General features: G+C 51.4%; 10 protein-coding genes across 10 annotated transcripts; 5 read left to right on the top strand and 5 right to left on the bottom strand.

Moving 5' to 3' along the window:
* Positions 1 to 7: 7 nt before the first annotated feature.
* Positions 8 to 486, bottom strand: COCMIDRAFT_5075 (uncharacterized protein; the record flags this gene model as incomplete). The annotated part of the gene is made up of 2 exons (XM_007689520.1): positions 8 to 337; positions 382 to 486. The coding sequence occupies 2 exons, from the start codon at positions 484 to 486 to the stop codon at positions 8 to 10; spliced, it is 435 nt and encodes a 144-aa protein (XP_007687710.1).
* Positions 487 to 2437: 1951 nt separating this feature from the next.
* COCMIDRAFT_36544 (uncharacterized protein) lies at positions 2438 to 2936 on the bottom strand (the record flags this gene model as incomplete). The annotated part of the gene is made up of 3 exons (XM_007689535.1): positions 2438 to 2500; positions 2568 to 2879; positions 2934 to 2936. The coding sequence occupies 3 exons, from the start codon at positions 2934 to 2936 to the stop codon at positions 2438 to 2440; spliced, it is 378 nt and encodes a 125-aa protein (XP_007687725.1).
* A 256-nt stretch (positions 2937 to 3192) lies between these two features.
* COCMIDRAFT_26100 (uncharacterized protein) lies at positions 3193 to 4375 on the top strand (the record flags this gene model as incomplete). The annotated part of the gene is made up of 5 exons (XM_007689528.1): positions 3193 to 3303; positions 3355 to 3449; positions 3503 to 3585; positions 3717 to 4013; positions 4110 to 4375. 5 exons carry the CDS (start codon positions 3193 to 3195, stop codon positions 4373 to 4375), a joined length of 852 nt encoding a protein of 283 aa, XP_007687718.1.
* A 994-nt stretch (positions 4376 to 5369) lies between these two features.
* On the top strand, positions 5370 to 7454 carry COCMIDRAFT_94723 (uncharacterized protein; the record flags this gene model as incomplete). Its single annotated transcript, XM_007689541.1, has 2 exons — positions 5370 to 5541; positions 5641 to 7454. 2 exons carry the CDS (start codon positions 5370 to 5372, stop codon positions 7452 to 7454), a joined length of 1986 nt encoding a protein of 661 aa, XP_007687731.1.
* A 2326-nt stretch (positions 7455 to 9780) lies between these two features.
* On the bottom strand, positions 9781 to 13233 carry COCMIDRAFT_94676 (uncharacterized protein; the record flags this gene model as incomplete). Its single annotated transcript, XM_007689540.1, has 4 exons — positions 9781 to 10732; positions 10773 to 12242; positions 12297 to 12717; positions 12774 to 13233. The coding sequence occupies 4 exons, from the start codon at positions 13231 to 13233 to the stop codon at positions 9781 to 9783; spliced, it is 3303 nt and encodes a 1100-aa protein (XP_007687730.1).
* A 2048-nt stretch (positions 13234 to 15281) lies between these two features.
* COCMIDRAFT_5070 (uncharacterized protein) lies at positions 15282 to 17566 on the top strand (the record flags this gene model as incomplete). Its single annotated transcript, XM_007689519.1, has 6 exons — positions 15282 to 15636; positions 15683 to 15720; positions 15813 to 15926; positions 15978 to 16012; positions 16060 to 16693; positions 16748 to 17566. 6 exons carry the CDS (start codon positions 15282 to 15284, stop codon positions 17564 to 17566), a joined length of 1995 nt encoding a protein of 664 aa, XP_007687709.1.
* A 538-nt stretch (positions 17567 to 18104) lies between these two features.
* On the bottom strand, positions 18105 to 18446 carry COCMIDRAFT_5069 (uncharacterized protein; the record flags this gene model as incomplete). The annotated part of the gene is made up of 2 exons (XM_007689518.1): positions 18105 to 18190; positions 18272 to 18446. The coding sequence occupies 2 exons, from the start codon at positions 18444 to 18446 to the stop codon at positions 18105 to 18107; spliced, it is 261 nt and encodes an 86-aa protein (XP_007687708.1).
* A 947-nt stretch (positions 18447 to 19393) lies between these two features.
* Positions 19394 to 20505, bottom strand: COCMIDRAFT_36538 (carbohydrate-binding module family 1 protein; the record flags this gene model as incomplete). Its single annotated transcript, XM_007689534.1, has 3 exons — positions 19394 to 19449; positions 19517 to 20354; positions 20416 to 20505. The coding sequence occupies 3 exons, from the start codon at positions 20503 to 20505 to the stop codon at positions 19394 to 19396; spliced, it is 984 nt and encodes a 327-aa protein (XP_007687724.1).
* Positions 20506 to 22459: 1954 nt separating this feature from the next.
* On the top strand, positions 22460 to 23255 carry COCMIDRAFT_5067 (uncharacterized protein; the record flags this gene model as incomplete). Its single annotated transcript, XM_007689517.1, has 4 exons — positions 22460 to 22584; positions 22637 to 22657; positions 22722 to 23076; positions 23151 to 23255. The coding sequence occupies 4 exons, from the start codon at positions 22460 to 22462 to the stop codon at positions 23253 to 23255; spliced, it is 606 nt and encodes a 201-aa protein (XP_007687707.1).
* Positions 23256 to 23766: 511 nt separating this feature from the next.
* COCMIDRAFT_26095 (uncharacterized protein) lies at positions 23767 to 25061 on the top strand (the record flags this gene model as incomplete). Its single annotated transcript, XM_007689527.1, has 2 exons — positions 23767 to 23828; positions 23921 to 25061. The coding sequence occupies 2 exons, from the start codon at positions 23767 to 23769 to the stop codon at positions 25059 to 25061; spliced, it is 1203 nt and encodes a 400-aa protein (XP_007687717.1).
* Between the last annotated feature and the right edge of the window lie 1248 nt (positions 25062 to 26309).

The raw sequence follows: 26309 nt of genomic DNA, 5'->3' as shown, positions 1-26309 counted from the left end.
ACGAATATCAGTCAGAAGGAACAGCTGGGGGTAGAAGAGCAGCAGAAGAGATTTGGAGCGTCGCAAGGTCGACGCCCATTCGGCGCCATAGCATAGGCGCCTTGGACAGAGCGGCCGACATGGACGCCTCTTCTTGGAGAGCTAGCACGGTTCCTGCAGAAGCGAGAGGCGCTTGGTCTCCACGATCGCCTCCACCAGCAGGCCGAGGGCCCTCGAGGCTGCGTCCGCTCAAGTTTGAGAAGTGCTTGGGCCGGTGGGCATCCTGGTCGGGGTGCTCGGTGTGTAGGCGGCTGAGGGAGCCATGGGCGGCGGTGATTGGCGGCGGGCCAGTGGCTTCCTGGCCGTTATCAACGAGGCCTTCAGCCACTGACGGACGCAAACAGACAGACGAGTGTGCGCGTGGTCTGCTGTCTTGTGTCTGCTGTCGTTGGTGCCGGCAGTCAATTTGCTGGCGAGTCGGGGGCCTTTTGGGCGGACGGCTGCCATTGGACGAGGCTGTGTGGATGACGGGCGTGGGAGGGTGTGCTGAGAAATGGAATTGGCACCTTGCCCACGCACCACGACGCTCACGCTCACACTCACGCTCGCACTGGCACCAGCACCGGCATAGCACGAGGGAGCAGCACCAGTACCAGCAGGCTCAGCCCAGGCTCAGCCCAGCGCAGGCCCAGGCTGAGCGCGAGCGCGAGCGTGCAGCCAGAGTGCGTTGGGCGCACGGATTGAGTTCGATGGCAGCAAACTGCAAAGAAGCTTTTCGTGTGTGCCGAAATGAGATGGAGCCCCGCATGGGCGTCGATCAGTCGTGGATATGGATGTGCGTGGTATGCATCGCCCTGGAGTGGCGTAATCACGATGCTTGCCGTGTCCCTGACTCTGCCGCCTATAGTAGTCCTAGTCCTAGTCCTAGTCCTAGTCCTAGTAGCAGCATGTGTGTGTGTGTGAGTGTGTGAGTGCCCTCTCACTCTGCTAGACAGCAAGCAGCCTAGGTGGGCCGTCGGCTGCCGCTCAAGTGCCGCTCTGCAACATAGCAGCCGTACGGGTACGTTACATAACAGCGGGACACAGTCAGCGAGCGTGCTCACCGGAGCGGTGCTTGTGGCTGCTGGAACACATGTTGCTTGGAAGCAAAAGCAATCGTACGACTTTGTTCCAAGCTGCACTGCTTCTGAAACCCCGCTGTGTATGTGCTCAAGCGAAGCATGCTGCAGGGAGCCGCCCATAGCGCTCAGCCTAGGCCTCTTGCGGCCTGTCTGGCCTGCTCTGCATCCACTGCATCCACTGCATTCTTTTCTTTTTTCCCTTTTGTCCTTTATATCAGGGGGTGCATGCAACCAAGGCTGAGACAGGCCGAGCCCATCGGGTTTTCCTTCTCTCTGCTGTCTTAATACCGAGCCTGTACCACCCCGGGGTGCGTGAAGAAGAGTGCGACAAGAAACAACGCGCTGCACCCTTTCATCCATGGTAGACCTTCACCCATGACACGGCGCGGCTTCTTCCGCCTGCTATCCGCTCCGCCAACACCAACACCACCATCACTACTACTAGTACTACAACTGCTACCACCACACCACCACCAGCAGCTCTGTCGAAACGCCATGCCCACCAACAAATACTCGTTGCAACCTGAGGCAGAACAACGCAAATCTCCCTTTCTCCACGTCTAAATATATCTCATCGACAACGTCAGCACCACTCCATCTGCGCATGGGAACATTCATCTCATCAGGATCGTCGTCGTCATCCCGGTTTGCACGGACTCTGGTTTGTGACACACTCCTCAAAATGCCCAAACTTACTTCTATTCCCTGGGTCCGATGACCGTTTCCTGTCTATAGCACCGCCGAGATCCATGGTTCGCGTCTCAGAATGGAAGGTTTTGCATACATTCGAGCTGACAATATCGCTATACTGCATGCCTGCACCCGACTGTCAGTGCCAAGAGACCTGTCAATAATGCCTTATCGGGACCGTAAGATTAAAGCGCGCCACACGTGTTGCCTCGACAGGCCACCAAGCTGCCTTGCTGAACCAGAGAATCACGTCCATGGTCCTAGCACAATTGCTCTAGTGAGGCAAATCCACTGTGCTATAGATAAATATGTGCTATCCATGTGACGCACATTGTCGCGTTGCTGTACCCAAGTATCATCTGGAAGTTGATTGAAATGGTCTTGATACCCAAAGTGAGACCCCCGCATCCTTCCAAGTGTGCGAGAGTTGAGTGCAGTTGCTACGCTCGTCGCAATTGCCCACATTTTTGCACAAAGCTCATCACAGATACGACATGACACCCGAGAGCGGGCGTCTGGCGTTTGTCAAGGGCATCCATGAGTGTTTAGTCGCAGTTTGGTCATCATGTTCCTTCTATGCAGTCTGTAAACCCCGTTTCGCGTTGCCAGACTGTACAATATAATACACGTGTAGATTGGCTTCCGCCTCACATAGACACCCTTCCAGTGCCACCTCGTTCGATCTTGTTCAACCGTCGTGCAGTCGCAATCTGTCGGCGTTAGCACCTTCCTCCTCCACCCAAACTCTTCCTTCAACATCTCCCAAACCACACATACCTGTGTTCTTGTCTTTTGGCCGCGCACTGGCAGACCCATTGCATGTCTCCTTCCCCGATATGTGCCCATGTCTCTTAATCTCCGTATGTCGTCCTGAACCTGCCGCCGCAAGTCGTTTTCAATCTTCATGTTGGCCAGCTCCGCCGTGAGATCCATGACTGTGGCATTCTTTAGGCTCCCTACTTTTGCCCACGGGTGAATATGGAATTTTGCCATGATGCGCTGCGAGACCGAAGGCCCGATGCCATAGAACGACTGGAGAGAGCGTTTTACGAGGGTCGCCTCCGTGAAGCTGAAGCCATTGATGAACACCTAGACATGTCAGTATTTGCGCATTATCCAATTCAGCAATTGTTCCAAACCCACCATGGCGTTGCTCCTTCCGATAACTAATTTGTGTTGTGAAGTGTCTCGCAACATGCCCGCACCAATCTCGAACTCTCCAATTGCACTAGTCCCAATATGGACGCCATAGAGCTTGGCACAGCTAAGGTGCGACAGTGCGGGCAGCACTAAAACACCACGTTTCAATACCGCCTCGCTCTCTGTATCTTAGCAGGGGGTTTCCTAGACTATATAACCCTTGCCAATCCCTCGATTGCCTTCGAGTCTTCCATCAGGCACCATGGCTTCCCTCCAGAAAGCTGTCATCTCGCTCTTGTTGATCCTCTCGATCACTTTTGTCTTCTTCGCCCAGACTACTGAGGCTGCCAAAAGCCCCAAGATCACCCACAAGGTATGTATCTGCACTAGGTGCTGGCAGAAAACGTGTTGACACACGGATCAGGTTTTCTTTGACATTGAGTATGGCGATGAGAAGCTAGGCCGCATTGTCATTGGCCTTTACGGCAAGACTGTACCCAAGACTACCGAGAACTTCCGGTACGATGTTCCACAGCACATTGAGCAGCTTCACAGGCTAACCCACACGGTAGTGCTTTGGCTACTGGTGAGAAGGGCTTCGGTTATGAGGGCTCTACTTTCCACCGCGTTATCAAGAACTTCATGATTCAAGGTGGTAAGTGCACATCCTTATGTACTCTTCAAGAGATTCTTGCGTACTAACAGCAATACAGGTGACTTCACCAAGGGCGATGGCAAGTGCTCTCCATATTCGAGCAGCAATTGAATTGTTCTAACGTACCCTAGGCACCGGCGGCAAGTCTATCTACGGCGAAAAGTTCCCCGACGAGAACTTCAAGCTCAAGCACAGCCGCACGGGTATCCTCAGCATGGCGAACGCGGGCAAGGACACAAATGGCAGTCAGTTCTTCATCACTACCGCCATCACCAGCTGGCTTGACGGCCGCCACGTCGTCTTTGGACAAGTGCTTGAGGGTTACGACATTGTAGAGAAGATTGAGAATGTCGAGAAGTCCCCGGGAGACAAGCCTGTCAAGACTGTCAAGATTGCCAAGAGCGGCGAGCTCGAGGTACCAGCGGAAGGTATTCACGAGGAACTCTAGACATCAGTACGCATTTCTTGCTATTGTGTCAACTCCCTTAAGTTGGACAGTTGCTGATTGTGCGTCCCTTTTCAAGATTTATATGGCGATGCACAGCCCGCCGATCCTAGCGACAATCTCGATGTTACATCGTCCAAAGTTGGTGATGATGTCGCTAGCATTGCAAAGCCTCCGAAGGCTTCTGCTGACAGACCTAAACTCGAGGGGCTGGCCTCTTCTGGTTCTTCTACAGATGGCTTGTCCCTGGGTCAGAAGCTGTTCTTTATTGTGGCTATCGTCATGGTTTGCGCTCTTTTCCTGAGGTCAAGAAAGGGTGGGCTGAAAGAGAAAAGCATGGCATAGATCACTATGACATATGAATTATTTCTCTGTTTATTCGGCTTTATTTTTTTTTTGAGTGGTATATGCTGTGCTATGATATGCTCCCTTGAGTGCGCATGTGTCTAACAACGATCTCCAGTGCCGTCGTCTCTCGCGTGCTGCTACAAGATGTGTCTAGTGGTCTGATCCCCCCTATCGTAGTTAAACTGTTCAAGTTTCATCTGCTAAAAACGGGCTTGATGTGTACGGATGCACTCTGATATTTCCTGCAAAGCAGAGCATACATACTCCCGGCTATGCGTAGTTCCTGAGGTGATGTCAATGCGAGGCTCTTAGACAAGCACGAGATATCCTCACATGTGGTGAGAGCCGCAGCGGGTGGCAAAAGCAAGCGAGCATGCGTTTTCAAGAGGCGACTTTTGTCACAGCCATGCAATGGCAATCACTGAACAAGCACACCACTGGGCAAATGCGCCGTTATCTTTGACCATCAAATACATGTTACTACGTATACGTCTGTGCATGGAAAAGCAAGCGTGGTGCAGGGTACGACAGCAGCTGTGACGTTCACCGCTCCGCACTCGCCACAGAGCTGAGGAATCTTGGGACGCCCACGGACTAGTCCCGAACAAGTCTAGCTCGAAAGGGTTCTCTCTGACGCTTTTTTAACTTAGCTGCCATCTCCCTCCTCTCTCACCACCCACTCTCAAAACCTCCTGTGTGTATTACACAACCTCACCATCACATTTTCTGTGTGAAGTCCTTTCTTTTGGCCTTCACGCTCCTTTACTTGTCGTTTTTTTCAGGACAGAGGCGTTCCCTTCTTTCCTGACAGAACGAAGATCAGGCACCCGCCTGCGAGTTACCAACTTCGTTACTTAGAACTGCTACTTTTCGTCTGTCGCTCACCGTCGAGCCAGCCGAAGTCTGCTACACAGTAATTTTCGACTTATCGAACCACACTACGTAAACACGAAAACACACATCATCAGTCATCCCCGGTCTCAACGCAATCATGGCTGAACAACTCGACATGGGTCGTCTCAACATCAACGACTCCCAGCACAACCCCCAGAACGGCTTCAGCGGCGAGCGTTCTGCATACATCCCCCCTCACCTTCGCGGCCGCCCTCAGGGAGGCCCTGGAGGCCCTGCACCTATGGATGGCCCGCCCATGATGAACGGCGGTGGCAACGGTGGTCTCGGTGGCAGCGCCTGGGGACCAGGAGGGTCAGTACAAAGTTCACGCACCTCAAGTGAACGTCGACTAACAGATAGCAGCCAAGGTCCTCCTATGAACGGCAACAACGGTGGCGGTGGCGGCTGGGCCAATGCCCCTAACTTCACTCCTCGCGGTCCCCCTGGTGGTGGATGGGGAGGCGGCGGTCAACGCGGCGGCTTCGAATCTAATGGCTACGGAAAGTCTGGTGGCGGTGGTGGCAACGCTCGTGGATCTGGTGATGGCGCCTGGAAAGATGGCAAGCACGTTCCCGGCCCGCCTAACCCGCGTCTCGAGCGTGACCTCTTCGGTGTCCCCAACGACCCATCGAAGCAGCACACTGGTATCAACTTCGAGAAGTACGACGACATTCCCGTTGAGGCTTCCGGTCAGGGTGTTCCCGAGCCCGTCACACGCTTCACGAACCCGCCTCTCGATGACCACCTGCTGAGCAACATCGAGCTCTCCGGATACAAGGTTCCCACTCCAGTACAGAAGTACTCCATTCCCATTGTCATGGGCGGCCGTGATCTCATGGCTTGTGCCCAGACTGGTTCTGGAAAGACTGGTGGTTTCCTCTTTCCCATTCTTGCTCAGGCCTTCCAAAACGGACCCGCTCCTCCTCCACCTTCAGCACAGGGCGGCTACGGCCGTCAACGCAAGGCTTACCCCACATCCCTTGTCCTCGCCCCCACTCGTGAGCTGGTCTCCCAGATCTTCGACGAGGCTCGCAAGTTTGCCTACCGTTCTTGGGTTCGTCCCTGTGTCGTGTACGGAGGTGCCGACATTGGCTCCCAGCTCCGCCAGATTGAGCGCGGCTGTGATTTGCTTGTTGCCACCCCCGGTCGTTTGGTCGACTTGATCGAGCGCGGCCGCATCTCACTTGCTAGCATCAAGTACCTTGTTCTCGACGAGGCTGACCGCATGTTGGACATGGGTTTCGAGCCTCAGATTCGCCGCATTGTTGAGGGTGAGGACATGCCTCCCACCGCTGGCCGCCAGACACTCATGTTTTCGGCCACCTTCCCTCGCGACATCCAGATGCTCGCCCGTGACTTCCTGAAGGACTATATCTTCCTTTCAGTCGGTCGTGTTGGTTCCACTTCTGAGAACATTACCCAGAAGATTGAGTATGTCGAGGACGCTGACAAGCGCTCCGTTCTCCTGGACATTCTCCACACCCACGGTGTTGGTCTTAGCTTGATCTTCGTCGAGACCAAGCGCATGGCCGACTCACTGTCCGACTTCCTCATCAACCAAGGTTTCCCCGCCACATCTATTCACGGTGACCGCACACAGCGTGAGCGTGAAAAGGCTCTTGAGATGTTCCGATCTGGACGCTGCCCTCTTCTCGTCGCGACTGCTGTTGCTGCTCGTGGATTGGATATCCCCAACGTCAAGCACGTTGTCAACTACGACCTGCCTACCGACATTGACGACTACGTCCACCGTATTGGTCGTACCGGACGTGCTGGAAACACTGGTATCGCGACTGCATTCTTCAACCGTGGCAACCGCGGTGTCGTCCGTGACCTCATCGAGCTGCTGAAGGAGGCCAACCAAGAGGTTCCCAGCTTCCTCGAGTCCATTGCTCGCGAGGGTTCTGGCTTCGGTGGCGGTCGTGGTGGACGCGGAGGCGGTCGTGGCCGTGGCAATGCTGCTACCCGTGACGTTCGTCGCATGGGCGGCGGTGGTGGTTTCGGCGGCGGCGGTGGCAACGGTGGCAGCTGGGGCGGCTCTCAAGGCTACGGAGGAGGTGGTTACGGCGGCGCTCCCGGTGGCGGTTATGCTGCCCCAGCCCCTGCCTACGGTGGCGGCGGTGGTTATGGTGGTGGTGGCTACGGCAACCCATCTGGCCCCGGCGGCAACTCTTGGTGGTAAATGCACATACCACCGCTTCACGATATAGCCAGCCTGGGGCATGGTTCTTTTCCACGAGATCCTAGGTCTTCGTGTTGCTATTACGGACGGCTTCCTTTTATTTCCTTCAGTTTTGGTTTTTGTTTCTGCAAATCTTTTCCGGTTATCACGGATCGATGCGGAAATCTGGAATCTTATACCCCAATCAGCATATAGACAGCGACTGTTTTTCTGCGGCTCTGCCTATTTTCGAGCTCTTCTCGCATACGATACCCTTCGACGGCCATCCGTCGAGCTCGAGCATAGACGGCAGGACTCTCGCCTTTTCCGAAGAGGCATGCATTACGAACATTTCACGCCTTCGCTCTTTCTGCAAGCATGCTGCTTGGGGAGCTATAGATTCTCGCTTTCCGAGTCATCCACAGGCGGATGACCATAGTCAGCATTTCCTTATTTACGACAAAAGTGATTCCTTTTCCCGGTCATATCCCTTGGCGACAATGTCTTTCTCGTCGTCCTCTTGTCTCTCGATCTCTTCACATGCGAAGAGTAGCAGCATGGCTGTTCGGGACGACGAAAAAGTTTGCTGCATAGATGGCGTTCATGAAGGTTTAGCCACGACCCAACCTTTTTTACGGAAGGAATATACCCCGGTTCTTTGTGGTAACCGTCATGGTGGCTGTCTTTTCAAGGCCAATTCGGCGGTGGGACTCGAAAAAGATCGTTTTTGGTTTGCATCTCCCCGTGTCCTGACATGCGAACCTCTGGACCCCCAAGTGACCTTGGGTGAAAGGAATCTCATAAAAGCACAGTTTCGAGCCAGATGATTAGTTAGTTAGATAGACTAGCATGGACTGCTGACACAAGCAGTCTGTACAATGCATGCGTTATGACACTTGCAAAAAAAAGGATTCTAAATGTTCATGTGATGTGTTGTGGGGAAGTGACCTGGACAGTAGTATTCCACAAGTATGCTATGTGATCGCAAAGGGGAACACATCATCGTAGGTTATGTTACTCATCACATGCCAAATGAGCCGTTGATACATGTACTCGCTCACGCCCTTAGTACTATTCATACATCCATTCATTCATTTTTATTTTACTTGAAAAATATCCTCCTCCTTATTCACTTCACAATCCCCCCTTTTATTTATTTGGAAAAATTCCCACACACACACACACTATTCCTTCCTACCCTCTAATCCCTAATCCCTATCCCAATGCAATGAAGTCTTTTTTTTCTTCTTCTCTTACTTTCTTTACTTCTCTTGCACATTCTTACCATGGATAATTTTTTTTCTTTCTCTCTCTCACCCTGTATACATATGTTTGTGTCTACTAACGCCATCTTTTGATTTTCCTTTAGGAAATGTTATGATTCATTTGTTTGTTTGTTTGTTTGTTTTTTGGGGGGGGAAGTCGAGGTATGATTGTAAATTTTCCTGGTGTGTGTGTGTGTGGTAAGGGGGGAATGGTGTGAGAGGGATGTCACATGCAGGATTATACATCTTTGTTGGTAGAGGAGAGGGGAGGAGAGGGGAGGGCGGATTTCGTCCGTCGTTGAGTATGGCATTTTGCTTGACTTGCATGGGAAATAGAAGCAGTATTGTGTTTCAGACACATCATGCTCGTGTGCGAAATCTCTTGATTTTTTGTTTTGTTTTGTTTTGATGTTTGGGTTTGGGTGTGAGTAGGGCTTGAGCAGGAGTTGGCAAGGACATGGGGAGTATACGGGGTGGGGTCACGAGAGGTCACGAGGGATGTGCTGTAGACTGGGTACGAGGTGCATGGGGAAAGTGTGTTTTGAGAAGAAGAAAGGGGCGTTTCGAGTTTCTTCTTCGTCGTTCGTGTTGTGTTGCGTTGTATGTTTTTTGTTTGTTTCGTTTTTTTTTCTCGTTCGGCAGGTTTGTCGGTATTGCTTGGCTTGTTTCTCTTTTCTTTCTTTTTTGGTTTCGTGGGTGTCTCGACGTTTTGCTCGAGTTGATCAAATAGTTCGTCAAGAAGTTTGGTTGTTGGTCTGGTTGTCAGTACCGGCATCCGAGTGTGTCAAGATGGAATGCTGCTACTTTACTTTTCTCATTAACTACCAAAAAAGCACACTGTCGCATGTGGTATCAAAAAACAAAATCTTGTAACAAAGCCCCGCTTTCTTTCCTTCATTAAAATGGGCATCCTTTCCTCAATTGTCATTCTTCTGTTACTTTTTTGGTCATTTTGTGCACCTCTTTTTCAAATCCCTGATCATGATGCAGCGTCAAAGCACTGCATACCTCTTGGATACATCTCAACGGCCCATTAAGGCTGCCTGTCTCAATGGCGGCGCACGCACTAATACCTGAACTGACTAAGGTGCAATCGTGTATGCATTGCCGTACTCGTTCCTTCCACCAGCATTGGCATGGCCGTTGCTCATGTGTCCGTTGATACCATTCACAGCAGTATCTTCACCGTCGTAATGTAGTCGTAGGGACGTCGGAATAGGACTTTCCTTACTTGATCCATCAAGATAATGACGCATGGTAATACCCGCAAGATGGTGCTCCGTTGTGATGAATCGGCCTGGCTTACCGGGTGCACGACGTACATTAGGTAGCCTGAAGACCTCACGCAAGGTGGATGCGAGTGAGGGGCCGACGAGGCGTGCGCCAAAACAGAAATGAAGTCCGTAGCCAAGAAGAGTGTATTCCTTGAATGAGCGGTGAGGGTTCAGGATTTCGGGGTCGGGGAAAGCGAGAGGATCCATGGCAGCCTTGGAGGTAGCGATGAGCACTGTGTGACCCTTCTTGACGGTGACAGGGCCGCGGACGCCATCTTGGACTGTCACATCGCGTGTTGCAACACGGGGGAGACCGGGCACGACACCAACATGGCGCATACCCTCGTAGACGAAGCCCTGGAGTTCACGATCAGAGTCCTTGGGATCCATGTGGGATAGTTCTACGATCCTCTTCTTGTACTGCTCGTACTCGGGCTTCAGGTATAGATCAATGAGGAGAGAAGCTTGTTGCGTCAGATTTCCGGCTACAGGGGCACCCATACCGATACAGTCACCAACCAGGTCGCCAATAGGGAGCTTAGTATCGGCCAAGGCGTGGTAGATGCGATCAGCGTGTGGGCCTACTTCAAAGGCTCCGCCCTTAGCCATCCAGTCCACAACGGTTTCCAGACGCCCGGTTTGCGTTTTCAGGTGCGTCTCGAAGATTTTGCGAAGGGGCGCTGCAGCTGTCATGGCGCCAGCACGAAGCTTCCACTCGTTGTGGGGCATAATGTTGAAGGATTGATACATGACTGTACTGCTGTCAGTAATTTGATGCAACATTTGTGGTGGAGGTCAACTTACAGAGTACTAAGTATGCCATGAAAGCTTCGTGAATAGACAACAATCCACGAGGCTGTTCGGGAGTCTTGAGTGGAATTGCAAAACGCTCTGCAAGCCACAAAATAGGTGTGATATTGGTTACGTCACGTACGATGTCGATGCTCATCCTACCCTTTGCACCCTTTAGCGAGTTCTTCTTGATCAGATTCCGCACATTTGTCGTAAAGAACTCATTAATGTTCTTTTCAAAGCCCTCTTCGAAGAACACCTTGTGGAGGATTTTGGATCGCTCGTCGTGCTTCTTTGCCTCGTCCCATCCGATCATGAAGTCATGTCCGGCAGTACAGTTACGGATTGCAGCCTGGTACATGACAACAAAAGATTCTCGATCCTCGAAGACCTTTTTGCAGCCTTCTTGGGTTTGGATGCTGACGATATCGTAGCCACTCGGAGGACGAGAGGTATCATATTTGTCGAGAACACCATTGCCCTTGAGGATACCCTGAGCAGCCTTGGGCGTGTAAAATGGCAGAAGAGCGTAGCTCGATGTGCCCTTGAAACCGCCGGGGAGAGCTTGGAAAATCAGTTTGGGGAGAACACCACCATAGGCGCCAGGGGTTGTCTCGGACAGAAGAGCAGCACCCCAGTTTGTCAGGGTGTTGCTGTTGAAGTCGTAGCTCAAGAAACGGTCACCGCGAACAAGGGCTACGGCATCGTCCAAAATACCCCTGCCTGTGGTTTGGCCAGGGCAAACACCGCTTCCTGGCATAGCTGGCTTAGTGCACTCGGCCATCAACCCAGGGTATAGTTCCATGTTCTCCATGTGGCCATACAAGAGCTCTGCAGCGCGGGCAGTCTCTTTGTCCGAGCACCAGTCTTCAAATGTCTCGTACGGCTTCAGGTTCAGATAGCGACGGAACTCGTTGAGCGTGCAAACATTGAACATCTCGCGCGCTTGCAACTGACCCATCAGGTCAACAACCTTTAGACTGGCGGGCGTGCCATGCGCACCAAACGCATGGGCAGGCTCCTCAATACAGTCCTTGATCAGTTCAGATAGGTCAGAGTTTTTGAACCTGCCGTCGGGGCCTCGCTCAAGGCCTCCGAACGTCCATTCGCTGGGCTGCTTCTTCATGAGATCATGGCCCCAGACCTTCATAACCTTGTGAAACATTTCGATAGTGACATCGTCAATGTGGCGTAGATCAGGGTATACAGTTCTGATGATATCCTCCATCCACTTGTCGTCTGCTGCACTAAGGGCTGCATGCCAGTGATACAGAACGGCGAATTCGACAGAGACATGGCTACCAGTTCCTCGCTCAACACGTCCATTTTTGCCCTTGATCTCTTTGCCAAGGTCCAAGGACCATTCAGAGTTGGCTCGTGGGGTGTTGAGAATAGCGGCAACATAGTCTCTGAGCACAACTGACGCGAAGAATCCAACATTTATGTTGCGTGTAATCTGGAAAATGTCCTCATCTTGCCTAAACGCTTCAGTCAGATTTGAATCGAGGACTAGGAATCGTGGAGCGGCTTACCATTTCTTACCCTCTTCATCGAGACTATCCCATGGCTTGTACTTGCCATCTTCATTTACCGCCAGAAGTGATTCTGCGACATGATTGTGGTTCCTTGAGAACAACAAGAGGACCGCCACAACACCAGGCGGCATCATCATGATGCGCTCTGAAGCGATGGAATCTGGAAAGATCAAGCCGTTCTTGTATGTTCTTACACGCTTCTGCTCCTTTTCTGTGTTGCCGTAAAGAGTGCTGAGATCGACATAACTCGAAGTCTCGTTGATCCAAGGATCCGTTCTCGAGGTCTGAAAACACTCGTGAATGACAATTGTCGCAAAAGAGAAAAACAGGCGGTTGAGACCAGAAGGGTGCTCTCTAAAAGGGCCATTGCGCTTGAGAAGCGCCTCATACACATCTTCAACATCAGGCAGGTTGGGTCCTGGAATTTGCTGTCAGTTGCGGTTCGCCAGTTTGTTCTGTTGAATAAAGGTTTACCTTTTGGTTTCATAGGTGGCACGTTGCGCGCATACGGCGACCCCGCCTTGCCCATGTCTGGTAGATGGGGATTGTTCCCTGAGCCATCATGATTCCGGTATCGCGCCGAAGGTCCAGCATGTGTGGGAGTGGGATGTGGCAGGTCGTTCCATAGCATGCTAATGAAGCCATCGGAAATCTTTTCGCTGAGACCGCTGTTCAAGGGCAAGCCCTGCAGCATCTCGACGCCGTGCTCGAGGAGCAGGTCCTTGTCATCTAGAGGTTCACCAGAAGCTAGGGTGGTGATGGCCTCTAGAGCGAATTTGGTATTCTTAACACCAAGACCTGTAATGTCGCTCATGACGCTCGTCCTCTTGTTGGCCTTGACGCCCCCGCTTGAAGCCTCTGCTGACCTGCCATCGCTGGCGCGTGTGGGCTTCTTTCTGATCTTCTCAATCAACGTTGACAATTGGCCTGGCATGATGAATAGTGATTATGATGAGCATGTGAGAGGAGAGGAAAGGAAAGGAAAGGAAAGGAAAACTGAAGGTATGTAGTAGGCGGGGAAGTCTCCAAGTATGAGCAAAGTAGCTTGCGAAAAGAGCAATGGGCACCGATAGGCGTCGTGCTCCCAACGCAGACCCTTAGTCCAGCGACAAGAAGCAAGGTGCAGAGCGACGATCACCTGCAGGCATGATGCAGTGATCAACATGTCGGCTCGGTGAGCAGTTCCAGATATCGTCAATGGGCGTTTTTCGGAGCTATGCGTAAATGGGCATTGTGTATGATGGGTTTTTGGACCTTTGCGCTGTATTCGCCATCTTTCCCGTCGATCCTATTGGCGCTCTGCGGCCATGTGAATGATATCACTAGTGGGATCTTATAGCACGGTCACTGATCCACGGCTGAACACTGCACGTCCACCTCGATCGGACGCATCAACAGCGGTGATCAGACCTGTAAATGGTCCCTTCTGCACCCTTGACTCGCAGGATGCACGATTGATAGGTCAGGTAATAAAACTCGCTGCAGATCTCGGTCACGCTATGAGCTGTCAAGCAGAAGAAATCTACAGGGGACCTACGGATGCACCTGTCTATCGGGTACGTGAACCAGGCGGGGAAATGGGGTGAGAGGTGAAGGAACCAAACAAGTCGTACTTCGAATGAACTCGAGCGGAATTCGCGGGTAGCTGGATAAGGCGAGCAGGAGAGGTACTAGGAAGTAGTCCTGTCGTTGTGGCTGGCGGAGAAGCACGTGAACAAGCCTCAAAAATTACCCTGTCGAGTAGGGTGCTAGGGGCCGCCTTTCCGCGGTCTACGGCCTGTCCCGGATATGCAAGGTCACGCTGACCAGGCTGAAGGCGCTGCATGGTATGTTACTGGGGAGGATCTCCTGGTGCGCCAAACTCGGCGGGTAAGAAGTACGTATCCCAAAATGGCCGGTTAAATCCTTGTGCAACGAGCACTAAATTGGGTGCAACACCGTTGCAGAGCTCAATCTTTGCAACGGTGATTCATCATGTTTCCTTCTCGAGAGTTAGCATATGTGTGGTGCTCGTTCTAGTGAGTAGCTACACTATTGTGGAAGCAGCCATTTTTCTCCGGTTATTGTGGTGGGCCAGGAATGGACAAGATCAAGCAAGGCGACGATCGATAGACGAGACGAAACAAGGGTGGGTGGGGTAGCGATCTCAGCGGCGGCCCGTAATTGATCGGCCGCAGGGTAGCGGCTAAACCGCATATGGATGAGATTGGACATGCTTTTCAGCAGCCAGTGTCGGCGACCCCATCGACCTCAGCTCCTCACATCACCGCTGATCGACACGACTGATGGCACTACATGACTCTCCCCGCCCAAGCAAAGCAACTCCATCATTACGCCCGTCGTTCGTAACAATTGCGTACTCTGCCTTCACTAGCTACCTTTTGGTCCATCACCATGTCAAACCCTGTCTCAAATGTCTTGTCACCATGTCACCTCAGGTCATATTTCGCTTCTTTTTCTTTTGCCCTTTGCATACAGCAAAACATGGGAGCGGTCTGTCTCGAGTCTTCACCGTGCATTTTGTTGATTTTCGCCTTCGCATACGAGCCGCTTGCGCCTCATGTTTCCGTGTGCGGCAGGTGGAGACTCAAACAAATTAGCTCGCCCTACTAGTCTATTGCATATCTGTGGAATGCATGTGATGAACTGAGTCGATTAAAATCTCCCAACAGCCTCTAACTGGCTCCTGGACGGCTCCGTCTCATCAGCGGGCTGTCCTATCGAGCCGTAGGTGGGTGTGCCCTTATGCATGCTGCGTCAATCTTGGTGATCGACACTTTTGCTTCCCAGAAAACCACGCGCCAGCTGATGTGGGGGAGAAGAAACGCGCATAACCCTGTTGCAGACTTTTGTTCCTCGGACTCAGCTGCCGGTAGATATCTCTTTACGTGTCTGATGTGTTGAAATCCCCACTTTCCAAGACCTGGTTGATATCTTCCCCAAACAACGAGCCCCTCCCGCTCGCATTTTGACTTGGCCAACATGCCTTCCAAGGATACCGAGCAGCTGCGTCCACAGAATCCTGCACCCCAGCTGGCCACATCGATTCGCAGCGAAAATCCAATGGACTACGGAGCTACACAGCACCGTCAAGGTCATGTAACCAAGAAGTTTGTCTTGTGCTTCGATGGCACAGGTAACAAGTTCTCTGGAACAGATTCAGACAGTAATATTCTCAAAATCTATCGCATGCTTGATCGCAATGGCGATGACCAGTTTCATTACTACCAGCCGGGTATTGGCACTTATATTACTAAAGCCAGTGGTTCTATGACCAGAACAGGCCGATGGGAAAGATTCCAGTCATGGTATGCCAAAGCAAAAGACAGTGCAATCGGTAGGTTGGCCCTTGTTAGTGATTTTGCACAATCTAACGCTACCAGGAACGTCCTTTGACATGCACGTTATGGCGGGATACAAGGTATGTCAGCAAAGTCTTTCCAAGCGGGGTTGTAACGAGCCCTTGGAATATAGCGTCACCGTCATCACAGTTTTTTATTGACAGATTTGTAGTTTTTAATGCGATATTACACTCCTGGGGATGACATATATTTTTTCGGTTTCTCGCGAGGCGCCTACACCGCTCGCTTTCTTGCCGAAATGCTGGACCATGTCGGTTTACTTTCTGTGAGTATCTGATAATTGTAGCATAATGCGCATTGTTCTAAACCTTAGCAGGCGGGTAATGAGGAAATGTGCCAGTTTGCGTGGAAGTAAGTCTTTTCACAGGCATGACGAGATCCTGCTGACTAGGCTTTAGGACATTTCAAAAATGGCAATGTCGAGTCCCAGAAGAGGGGAAGCACAGAAAACCTGGTCAAAAGTCAGAAAAGCATAAACAACTTGAGTTCATGTGCGCCTTCAGAGAGACGTTTAGCCGTCCTGTCAAGCCCATCCGCTTCCTCGGTCTTTTCGATACTGTCAATAGTGTCCCGGCCTTTGAGAATGCATGGATGCAACGCAGCAGGTTCCCATACACTGCACGGAGTAGCGCGCGCGTCATTCGACATGCAGTTTCAATCGACGAGCGTCGTGCAAAATTCCGACAAGATTTGATATCCCAGGAAAAGCCAGACAGGTCTATGTACTACAAGCACCGTCATAAGCATTTGAACCAGGTCAAAGACATGGTTCATAGTCATGACGATCATGAGCATGTTGATGAAAAAGACACTCACGGTGAGGAAGACAGAGGTCGACGTGACAATCTTCTTCCTCCTGAGCGATTTAGAAATCCTCATGACACTTCGGGAGTGCGCAGTTCGAGCAGGGGGTACAATAATCGCTCGCTTACTCCCTCGATGCGATCAGTCGACGCCCATGGGACATACGCCTCAGAAGATGAAGAAGGCGAACAAGACATTAGGGAAGTCTGGTTCCCTGGCTGCCATGCTGTAAGTGCGATCTTAACATAACAACATGATTGATAAAAACTAACCACAGTATAGGACATTGGAGGTGGTTGGCCCATTGAAGACGGTGACGCAGCACTAAGCCACGTCCCTCTCGTCTGGATGGTACGTGAAGCCCAAAAAGCCGGTCTCGAATTCGACGAGGAGAAGCTAGAAGCTCTAAGCTGCTGCTACGAAAACGCCATGTCCGGTGGTGGTGGCCACACGCACAACGACGTCCCAACCATCGAAGTCGATCCCGCCTCGCCCTCGCCCACCGACGGCGACGCAATTACGTCCAGTGGAATCACGGGCTACACCGACGACGAAACCATTCTTTTGCACCACCGCGAGACTCCAGACACGCATTTCCACCAGCACCTCAACGCTGCAGCGACCAAAGGCCGCATCCACGACGTCCTGCAGTTCAACAACGGCGTAAACCGCATGGGCGTCATCTCTTGGAACATAATGGAGTATCTCCCCTTCCGCCGCATGGACCTCCAAGAAGACGGCAGTTGGAAAGCTATCCGCTGGCCGCTTCCCAAAGGCGAGACACGTGACATCCCCGCCAACGCCGTTATCCACTGCAGCGTCATCAAGCGCATGCGTGCGGATCCAAAGTACCGGCCTGGCAATTTGATTGTAGGCGGTGGAGGTAGGGGTGTGCGAACTGCGCCGGATGATTACGGTATGGGTAAGTGGGTGGTGTCGTGTGAAGAGGGTCATCATGTTGGTGAGTGCTTTGTTAGACGGCATCCGCCCGAGCGTACGAAGACGGATGAGACGACGGGTGGGAGTAAGAGAAGTAAGAAGAGTAAGGAGGATTACATAAGCGCGAGGAGGGCATCGTGTGGGACGAATTGTGAGGCGTAGGTTTTTTTTGGGTCTTGAAAAGCGTTGTGTTGGTAGTTGGCGAAATAGGCTGTTATCACCGGGCGTGTAGTTGCAAGTCCTTGGGAAATTGGACGGAGTTTTGATATTTTTTTTTCTAATCATGTTCTTTCAAGACTGCTAGGGCGTTTTGAACTTCTAATAGACAGTTTCGTTCATTAATTGAAGATGTCAATATTAAGTAATGCCGCTTTTGAGCTCCCCTATCCACATTACGTTCAATTAGCTTTCGCTCATCATATAGTTCTCTGTTCATGCCTCTTACAACCAGCCAAGCTACGCCACACCGAATTCCATAATAATCTTACAATCCACAAAAAAACTCAACATCACATGTGCAAATAAATTCAACACGTGCTACGCCGTATATGCCAAAAACCAATTTACAATTTAAAAATCCCTATTAATCCTTCCCTAAGCCCCAAAACACCCTTGAAAATATATTTCCCCAAAAGAACCCCAGCAATTTCCACATCACCACCCCATCCCTCATCTCCAACTTCCACCCCCTTCCTCACCCCTACTGCAAAGAAAAATACACCGCCCTAGCCGTAGCCCTGACCTCCTTCTCCTCTACCTTCCTCTGCTTCTCACTCTTCTCTTCATCTAGCCCAGCCGTCAGCTTTCTTTCCTTCACTCTCCACATCCACATTTTTTCTGAAAAGAAAAGGAGATTGGCGAACTTACGTCCCGAATTCCACATTTTACCAAAGAATTTCTTCGACGTCGATGTACCAGAGAGTACTGAGTTTGTATCGGACGATGCGGAGTTGTAGGAAGGAGGCGAGAGAGTCGAGTAGACCGGTGGTGCTTGCACCGTAGTAGCCGTAGCAGCGGTGACCTTGGAGTGTGACGACGCCATTGCAATTTCTAATTTCGATTTCGATTGATTTATAAAACGTGAAGAAAGAAAAAGTTAAAAAAAAAAGAAAAGAAAAGTAGTGTTTCACACGAAATGGCGGTTGGTAAGTTGGTATGAACTGAACTTGCTGTGAGTGTAGTATCGATTTATTCTATGCCTTTTCTCCTAGACATATATATATATGAAAATTCATACGTCCAAGGCTATATGACTCTCCCACGCCCTTTTTCTCTCATCGGTCACCATTTCCCCCCCAAACTCCGCATTCACAAGACCTACACGCCATGCCATTCGGAATTCATACCCACCCACCCACTCACTCACGAGTACCGCCCTTCGCAGCGGCAGCTGAGCCCGTAAAAGAAAAAAAGAGTAAGCGGAGTAAAGAATGGTATTCAGTGTGAGTCGAGGTGGTGTGCGTGCGCCTTAGGGCTTAGGCAGCAGTTTGAGTGTGCAAGGGGGGATGGGCGGGTTAGGCGTCCAATGCCGAAGGCTAGGTTGGCTTATGGAGATTCGAGAACGACAGGGCGCGGGGAGAAAGAGGGAAGTATGCGAGAAATGAGAAATTAGTTTATTCCGAGGAGTTTGGGGGAAATAAGGAGAAGGAAGGGAATGGTGGGGGGGGGGGAAGGGTTCGGAGTTGCGTGGGTTGAGGACAGGAATGTGGGATCGGAATAGATGGTGCGTGTGTGGCTTGATGTAGGTTATTCCGGAATACATGTATGAAGAATGACTGGAAGGGCGTTAGGTAATAGGAGGTGTGGGCTTGGTGCGGAAATCGTCACACTGATAGGTCTGGTGGAAGAAGGATTAGAAATTAATTTGGATGTGGTATGATTCTCAATTCCGAAAGGAAGATGAATGGATACATAAAGAGTAACAGGTTACAAATATTTACAGAGAGAAAAAAAGTATAAAAGCAACATGATGCTTCATTTCATATCACTCTACAAACACTGAGAGTAAAATTCACCCGATGCCTTGCAACTCGATCCAGAAGCACCTATGTATAGTCAGTAAAAAAAGGACGTTTCTCAACCACACATTCACTCTCCATGTTGTAAACTTACAAGTCGTACACCCAGTAAACCCCTTCCCACCACACTGCCCATACTTCGCCACCGAGCAACCCCCACCACTACCACCACCATTCGTCGGCGCCGGCGCCGCAGACGTCACCACCGTCGACGTCCTCAACGTACTCGTCTGAGTCGGCGTAGCAGCCGGCGGACCGCCCGTAGCCGTAACCACCGACCCAGCCTGTCCCGCAACCGCTTCGGTGCCACCCGCAATAACGGCGGGGCCAGGGGCAACATACGACGCAAGTTTCTGATAGATATTAATCAGAATCCCCGGATCAGACGCCTTGTACGCCCCCGGGAAAGAAACGCCAGATGGAACCGACGAGCCACCTCCTGTAACGGTAATCTGATAACACGTCATGTAAAACTGTGCTCCGCCCGAGCTCCCAGCCGCATGCAGCGCAATAGCTTCAGCACGCAGGAGGTAGTCTCCCGCAGCGAGGTCCGCAGGAATCTTGACGTCCATCTTGCCGCAATTCTTGTTCAGGTCTTTGGTGCCCCAGTAGTCGTCTGAGCCCCCGCCGCCCGACGGATTCTGCGCCCAGGTGTCCTGGAAGATTTTGAAAAAGGGGGCGGAGCCGTCGGCGGTGGAGGCGTCGGAGACTTTGGAGAGGTAGACGAGGACGGGGCCGTAGTGGGCGCCGCCAATGGCTTCGTTGGCGCAGGAGCGGTCGCCGTTTTGTTGGTGCATCTCGATGGTTACCGTGGTGCCGGCTGGGACGCTGCATTTGGAGGAGGCAGGGCCTTGGTTTACGTTGCAGCGGATGTCGTTGCTTGTGACGGAGGTGACGGGGCTGTTGCTGTTGGGAAGTCTTGCGCAGGTGGACTGGTGGGTGAGTGTTAGTGTTGGAGAAAGAATGGTTTTGGAGGATACATATCTTGTCTACTCCGTTGACCCAGAGATCTTGGAATGTTGCGTGAGCAGCAACATGAGTTGCAAAGGCAGATATGCCGGTTAGCAGGAGCGTGTTTTTCATTACAGAAGTTGTATGGCGTTTGACTATGTAAGAAGATATAGGAGATGATGAGAAGTGACTTCCAATGTGATATCGTACTGGACATTACAATCCTTTTATATTGAGATATAGGCAGCTAAATACTACACTACATCCTCGGTTGCGTGTCGCTTCCAGCACGTCTTGACAGGCGGGGCTTTGGGGTATACCAGGTCGGATGACCTGGATGTATAAACGCAAAGCTTGTTTTTCACCCGGATCCGGGTTGAGTTTTCCACACGTGGTATAATGTAGGTGGGATGGATATTAATCGTCCTGCAAGGCGTCCTTTGTGACGCATGGGCACTCTCATAGTGAGCGCTGGGGTGTTCTCAAGGCCTCGTCTCTCTAGTGGACCATCTGTATATAATACATATGGCATATAGGACCCACCGGGTGATAGTTCCGTCTAGTTGGGTTTCAGTGGGGTTGTAGGAAAACGGCGTTGGTTGTCTCCAATATTCCATAGGGATTTGGATGTTTTCTCAATTTCTTGCTTGCTCGTCTTTTATTTCATCCAAGATGGAATAACTTGTGCTTTTTGTGGGGTTCGGTTTACTTGGTGAGGTCAGTTACAGCCGTAAAGATACACCCATTGAAGTGACGGTGACTTGAGATGACCTCGCTAATAGTCGATATATTAAGTCAACAAGCTATCGAAAGTAATTTGTTTAAATGAAGACACGCCACGTGCCGAATCGCGCAGTCCCCGGATCTGTAGCTTGGCGAGAAGCTTGTTTTACGTCCATGTATGACAGCACCAGTAATGGACTTTACTATCAACGAGGGATTATTTGGTGTTTGTGTGTTGATGGGTCCAGGGGGGCACAGTGTTGGGTTGCAAGTTGTGCGAGGCTGTCTCGTCACGAACCAATCGGCTAGTCGTGCTGGATATTAAGCACATGCACTTTCGAAAACTGCTTTCCTTCTCAACGATTGGTGCTCGATTCTGTAAGAGTCACAGTTTTTTCTGTACCTTTTTCCTAATACCTCAAGTACGAAAATGCTTTTCCAATGCGTGTTGGCACATGACTTGAGCAACTGCACGCGACATCAACCAATAGCACCACGTCTGGACATTATTTTCCTACATTATACTTTATCCCACACCATCTCCGCCTTTCCCACCTACTATCCAGCCTTCCAGATACCCCACATACTACCCTGCCCCGGCAGTACATTTTCACGTTGCAGTAGTCCATCCGTGTATCCGCTTCAGCGACGCTTGTGGCTACAGCACTGCAAGTAACAGTGTAGCGATATCTCGAGTCCTGTTTGAACCATTCTATCATACCAGGGGATTGTGAGTATATGGTAGAAAACTGTCAGGTTTACGAGATCCAGGCAAGTCAATGTCTGCAAAGCGAGGTTGATTTATGCATCTGGGAATACTTCAGAAATATTAAGCGTTATTTCAGTAGACGTTTAGTATTTGCTTTTTTCGGGTGACTTTAAGCTAGAGAGGGAATGTGTAGATGGAAGCGGTGTACGAGATAGAGGGGATTTGAAGGCATGGTACTGATACTTCTCTCTTTTTCTTCCCAAATTACTTTTACTAGTCGGTGATTTGGTCAAGAGGACGATATGGAGACTAGTTGGGTTATCGAGCGGGTGCAAATTGGCAAGATAGATGTTGCACAAACGGAAATTTTTTCAAGATGGGGAACGGGAAGAAGAAAAGGGAGTGAAAAGCAAAGCTTCGAAGAGAAGGTGTCTTCGCTAAGCCGAGGGAATTCTATTGTTACATCCATCACACCGCCTGCAATCCGGATATGCCTCTTAATCGATACTTTTTCATGCCGCATGAAGAGACGGAACTTTAGGCTGGGAAATGGATAGAGAACGAAGTTCTATAAAACCACGGCTCCTGAAGATGTCCTGGCCATCAGTTTCAACCCTACGTCTTTTACGTTCTATTTGATAAACTGAAGCTACAATGCGTGCCTCTTGGATCTTCGGCGCTTTCGCCCTCTACGAAACAACTGTCTTTGCCGATGACACGCAATATGCCATGGGCGGACTCGACCTCCCTGGAACCACGTACGGATGCGAGAACGGCAAGTAAACCTAACAACAGTACTTAGCACTTGGCACATCTAACACGAATGGATAGGCGGCAACCCCTCAATCACTTGTACAGATCCGTCACTAAACAACCACGACTGTTCATGCACATGTACAAACGGTATCACATTTAGGCAGCCCGTCCCCTCGCCCCTTGGAGTCAACGCAACCGCCTGTCCTTCGCTAGACGAGTGCCAGGCGGGCAACATGCAGTGCCTGGAGCGTGAGCAGACGCTACTATCACAACTGGTATCCAAGCAACAAGAGCTGGTGGACCGCGAGAAGACGCTACAAGAACAACTGGTGGCCAAGCAACAAGAGCTAACGAACAGCGAGAGGACACTATCAGCGCAGCTCACAGCCAAGCAAAACGAGTTGAATAATAAGAAGTCCTATCTTTTTTTGTCCGTAAGCTGCCGCATCGAGACGAACAACGGCATGAACACTGGTGGCAAACCCTACCAGAGACTCCCAAATAACAGCCCGGTGGTATGCGCGAAAACCTGCATCGATTCTGTTGCCTTTATACTCGGAGATGGAAATGGATGCTTGTGCATGAATAGGACTATGGGTACTCTGGAGGCTCCGGTGGCCGAGTGTTCGACGAGATGCCCTGGAGATGCAACTCAAACGTGCGGATCGCCGACAAGGGCAAGGTTGTACTTTAGGTTTCCGTTTTGAAAGATGGCAGAGTGGGTATGGCTAGGAAGGGTGGGAAATATGCGGGGTTGAGTTGGAGACAAAGAGGATTGCTAGAAAAGCCGTCGTAGTGGGCCTCAAGATGGGATATACTACCGGTTGAATAGAAATGGTCTGTTGTTTGTTTGAAAAATGCATTGCACCATAGGACAAGGTGAAGGCGCACAGCGCACGTGCCAAAAACGGGATACTAATGCAGTTGAGAAATCGTGTCCTCCGTGCATGTGCGATCTACTTGCACTACGCTCCGCGGCCCGTCGTTTCCTTTAGGCACCGGCAAGAAGATGGAATGGAGGGGCGGCAAAAGAGTGGGGTAGCCGTTCCATGACGTTTGAGCTCTGCAGCTACCTAGCTGTACAAATCATCAACAAGCCCTCGCTGCCCACGAAGCACTCTTTTGTGACTGTTGCTTAGCACTTTGTCATTGCCAATTGCTTTTCCAAACAAGGAACAACCAAACAGACAACAGCAAACTCGACAATGGCTTCACCAAAGACGGTTCGTTGGGGTATCCTGGCTACAGGAGGCATCGCCCTCACCTTGTACGTTGTGATGGCTTACCCCGCCATGGTGCCACCACGTCCCGCCCCCACCATGGATGACTATGGCAACCAGGCTGACGAGACAATCACAGCACTAAGGATCTGCTGTGCGATCCCACGACTCGCGGCGTGAACCATCTCAAGCACACGGTTGTTGCCGCCGCGTCGTCGACGTCGGAATCGCGCGCCAAAGACTTTCTCAAGGAGGTCGGCGCGCCGTCGGACGCAAAGGCATACGGATCGTACGATGAGTTTGTTAAGAACCCAGACATTGACGTCGTGTACATTGCCACGCCGCACTCGCACCATTACCAGAATGCCATGCTGTGCTTGGAGGCAGGCAAGAATGTGCTATGCGAAAAGGCCTTTACCGTCAATGCCGCCCAAGCACGGAAGCTTGCCGAAGTTGCCAGGTCAAAGAACCTATTCCTGATGGAGGCGGTATGGACTCGCTACTTTCCCCTGTCAATATATGTGCGTGACCAAATCACTTCTGGGCGCATTGGACCCGTCGCGCGCGTCCTCTCCGACAACAGCATGGCGCTCGACCCTGAGAAGAGCTTTGCAGATGGCAAGAACCGCATGGTCAACCCAGACCTAGCTGGTGGTGCCCTGCTTGATCTCGGCATCTACTCTCTGACTTGGGTCTTCCAGACCATATACCATACGCAGTCCGAGAAGACGCGCCAGGCGCCCCAGATACAAGCCTTTGTCAAGAACTACGAGCCGACAGGAATGGCTGATGAGCACAGCACCGTGATTCTGCGATTCCCGCGCTCAAAGGAGGAGGGCGGTGAGGCTCATGCTGTAGCCACAACGTCTCTTCGCGTAGCTACTTCACCAGGGGGAAACATGGACGCGCCGTTTGTTCGTATCCAAGGACCATTGGGCGAGATCCAAGTGTTTGGGTCGTCGTTCCGGCCCCGCTCGATCAAGATTATTACCAACGACGGCAAGGTCGAGTCCAAGGAATTTCCTATCCCAGGCCCAGGTAAGGGAAGCGGCTGGTACAACGGCTTTGGTGGCTCACTGCAACCAGAAGGAGAGGGCCAGGGCATGTTCTGGGAGGCGGATGAGGCAGCTGATGCCATCATCAACGGCCGGAAAGAAGGCAGGTTCCTAGGCCTGGATGAGAGCGTCTTGATCATGGAGGCTATGGATGAGGTAAGGAAGCAGGGGGGGCTGGTATACCCTGACAAGATTGAGACATTGGACTACCCTACGCAACTGTAAGTGCGGTCAGGTGGGCGATTGCGTATGTGATGGGACATGTGGGCCTATGCCTAGACAATGAGTAAATGGCGCATGCATGGAGATGATACATGAGACGGAAGGGGGTTTTTTTCTGATCAGCATGTGGGAAATGCTAGGCATTAGCTATCATGTTGTCATGTTTCGGGCATTGGTGCAGTTGACCGCCATAGCAATAGCGACAATCTTCGGCTAGCACTAGCTCTGCGGTATAAATGTTCCCGAGTTGCTCCGCTGTCCGAGATGGATGCGATCTTCGCCCTTGTGACGAGGATGGCTCCAACAGGGGGTATGGTTGACCACGAGTGTCTTGCAATGGCCGGTTTCATGCCTGCCGTGCCCAAAGCGGAGAGCAAGTGTGGATATAGACTTGATGGGGAGAGATTGGCACAGTGTTGGAAAGGGTAAAGTGAGCCGTAAAGGCTGTAGAATGACGTTATGCTAGTCGGCATGACCCGAATCGGGAGCAGGATTACCAAGCTGATGGCGCAAGATGCAAGATGCAAGCGCAGCGGCCAGGGGGAGAGGGAAGGATGGAGTCAATTGGGCGGATGCGGATCGTGCTCTGAGGAGGAATGCCGTGTCATGGAAACGTGTCAGCGGAAGTGCATCTGGCTGGGCTGGGAGAGGATGATTGAGGCATGGCATGGATGACAGGCAGTGTGGGCTTTTCGGGTTTGCGCGGCACGCGGAAGCAGTACCGGGACACGAAGAAGGATTTGGGGTGGGTCTTTTCGGGCCTTTGGTATCTGAACATGGCCCAGACTTTAGACCAGCCGACGATCTGTAGACAACAGATCCCCGAAGTCCCGTGCAGTGTAGCCATTGATACGGTAATACGGAACATGGGTTTTAAGGCCTACCGACGACTTGAAACTGGCGTCGGCTAGTGGCAGTGGCCGGACCCTGCTGCCTGGGGCTTTGAAACCAGCTGGTAGGGGAGGTGCAGGTGCAGGCTGCAGCAGCCTGAAGTGGCACTAGCAAAACGTACCCAGAGCGGTCGTGGGCGGCACAGAGGATACAGGTGGAAGGGGGCAAGGAGGGTTCTGTTGTCGCTGTTGGTACACTACACAACTCGTGGTCCAAAACACGGCTAGTAGAGGCTGTACATGTCCTTTTCGTTGTTTTTGTTTTTTTTTGGACTCGGTGGTGGGTGAGGGGAGATATGGCGTGCTCTAGAATACGGCAGGTGTGTAGTAAGTAGGATGCAGGGTGGCAGGAGTCCAGGTC

Source organism: Bipolaris oryzae (genome assembly GCF_000523455.1).
Source record: "Bipolaris oryzae ATCC 44560 unplaced genomic scaffold scaffold_60, whole genome shotgun sequence".
NCBI classification, from domain to species: domain Eukaryota; kingdom Fungi; phylum Ascomycota; class Dothideomycetes; order Pleosporales; family Pleosporaceae; genus Bipolaris; species Bipolaris oryzae.
Note: the sequence above shows the minus strand (reverse complement) of the source record. Positions and strands in the feature narration are given on the sequence as shown.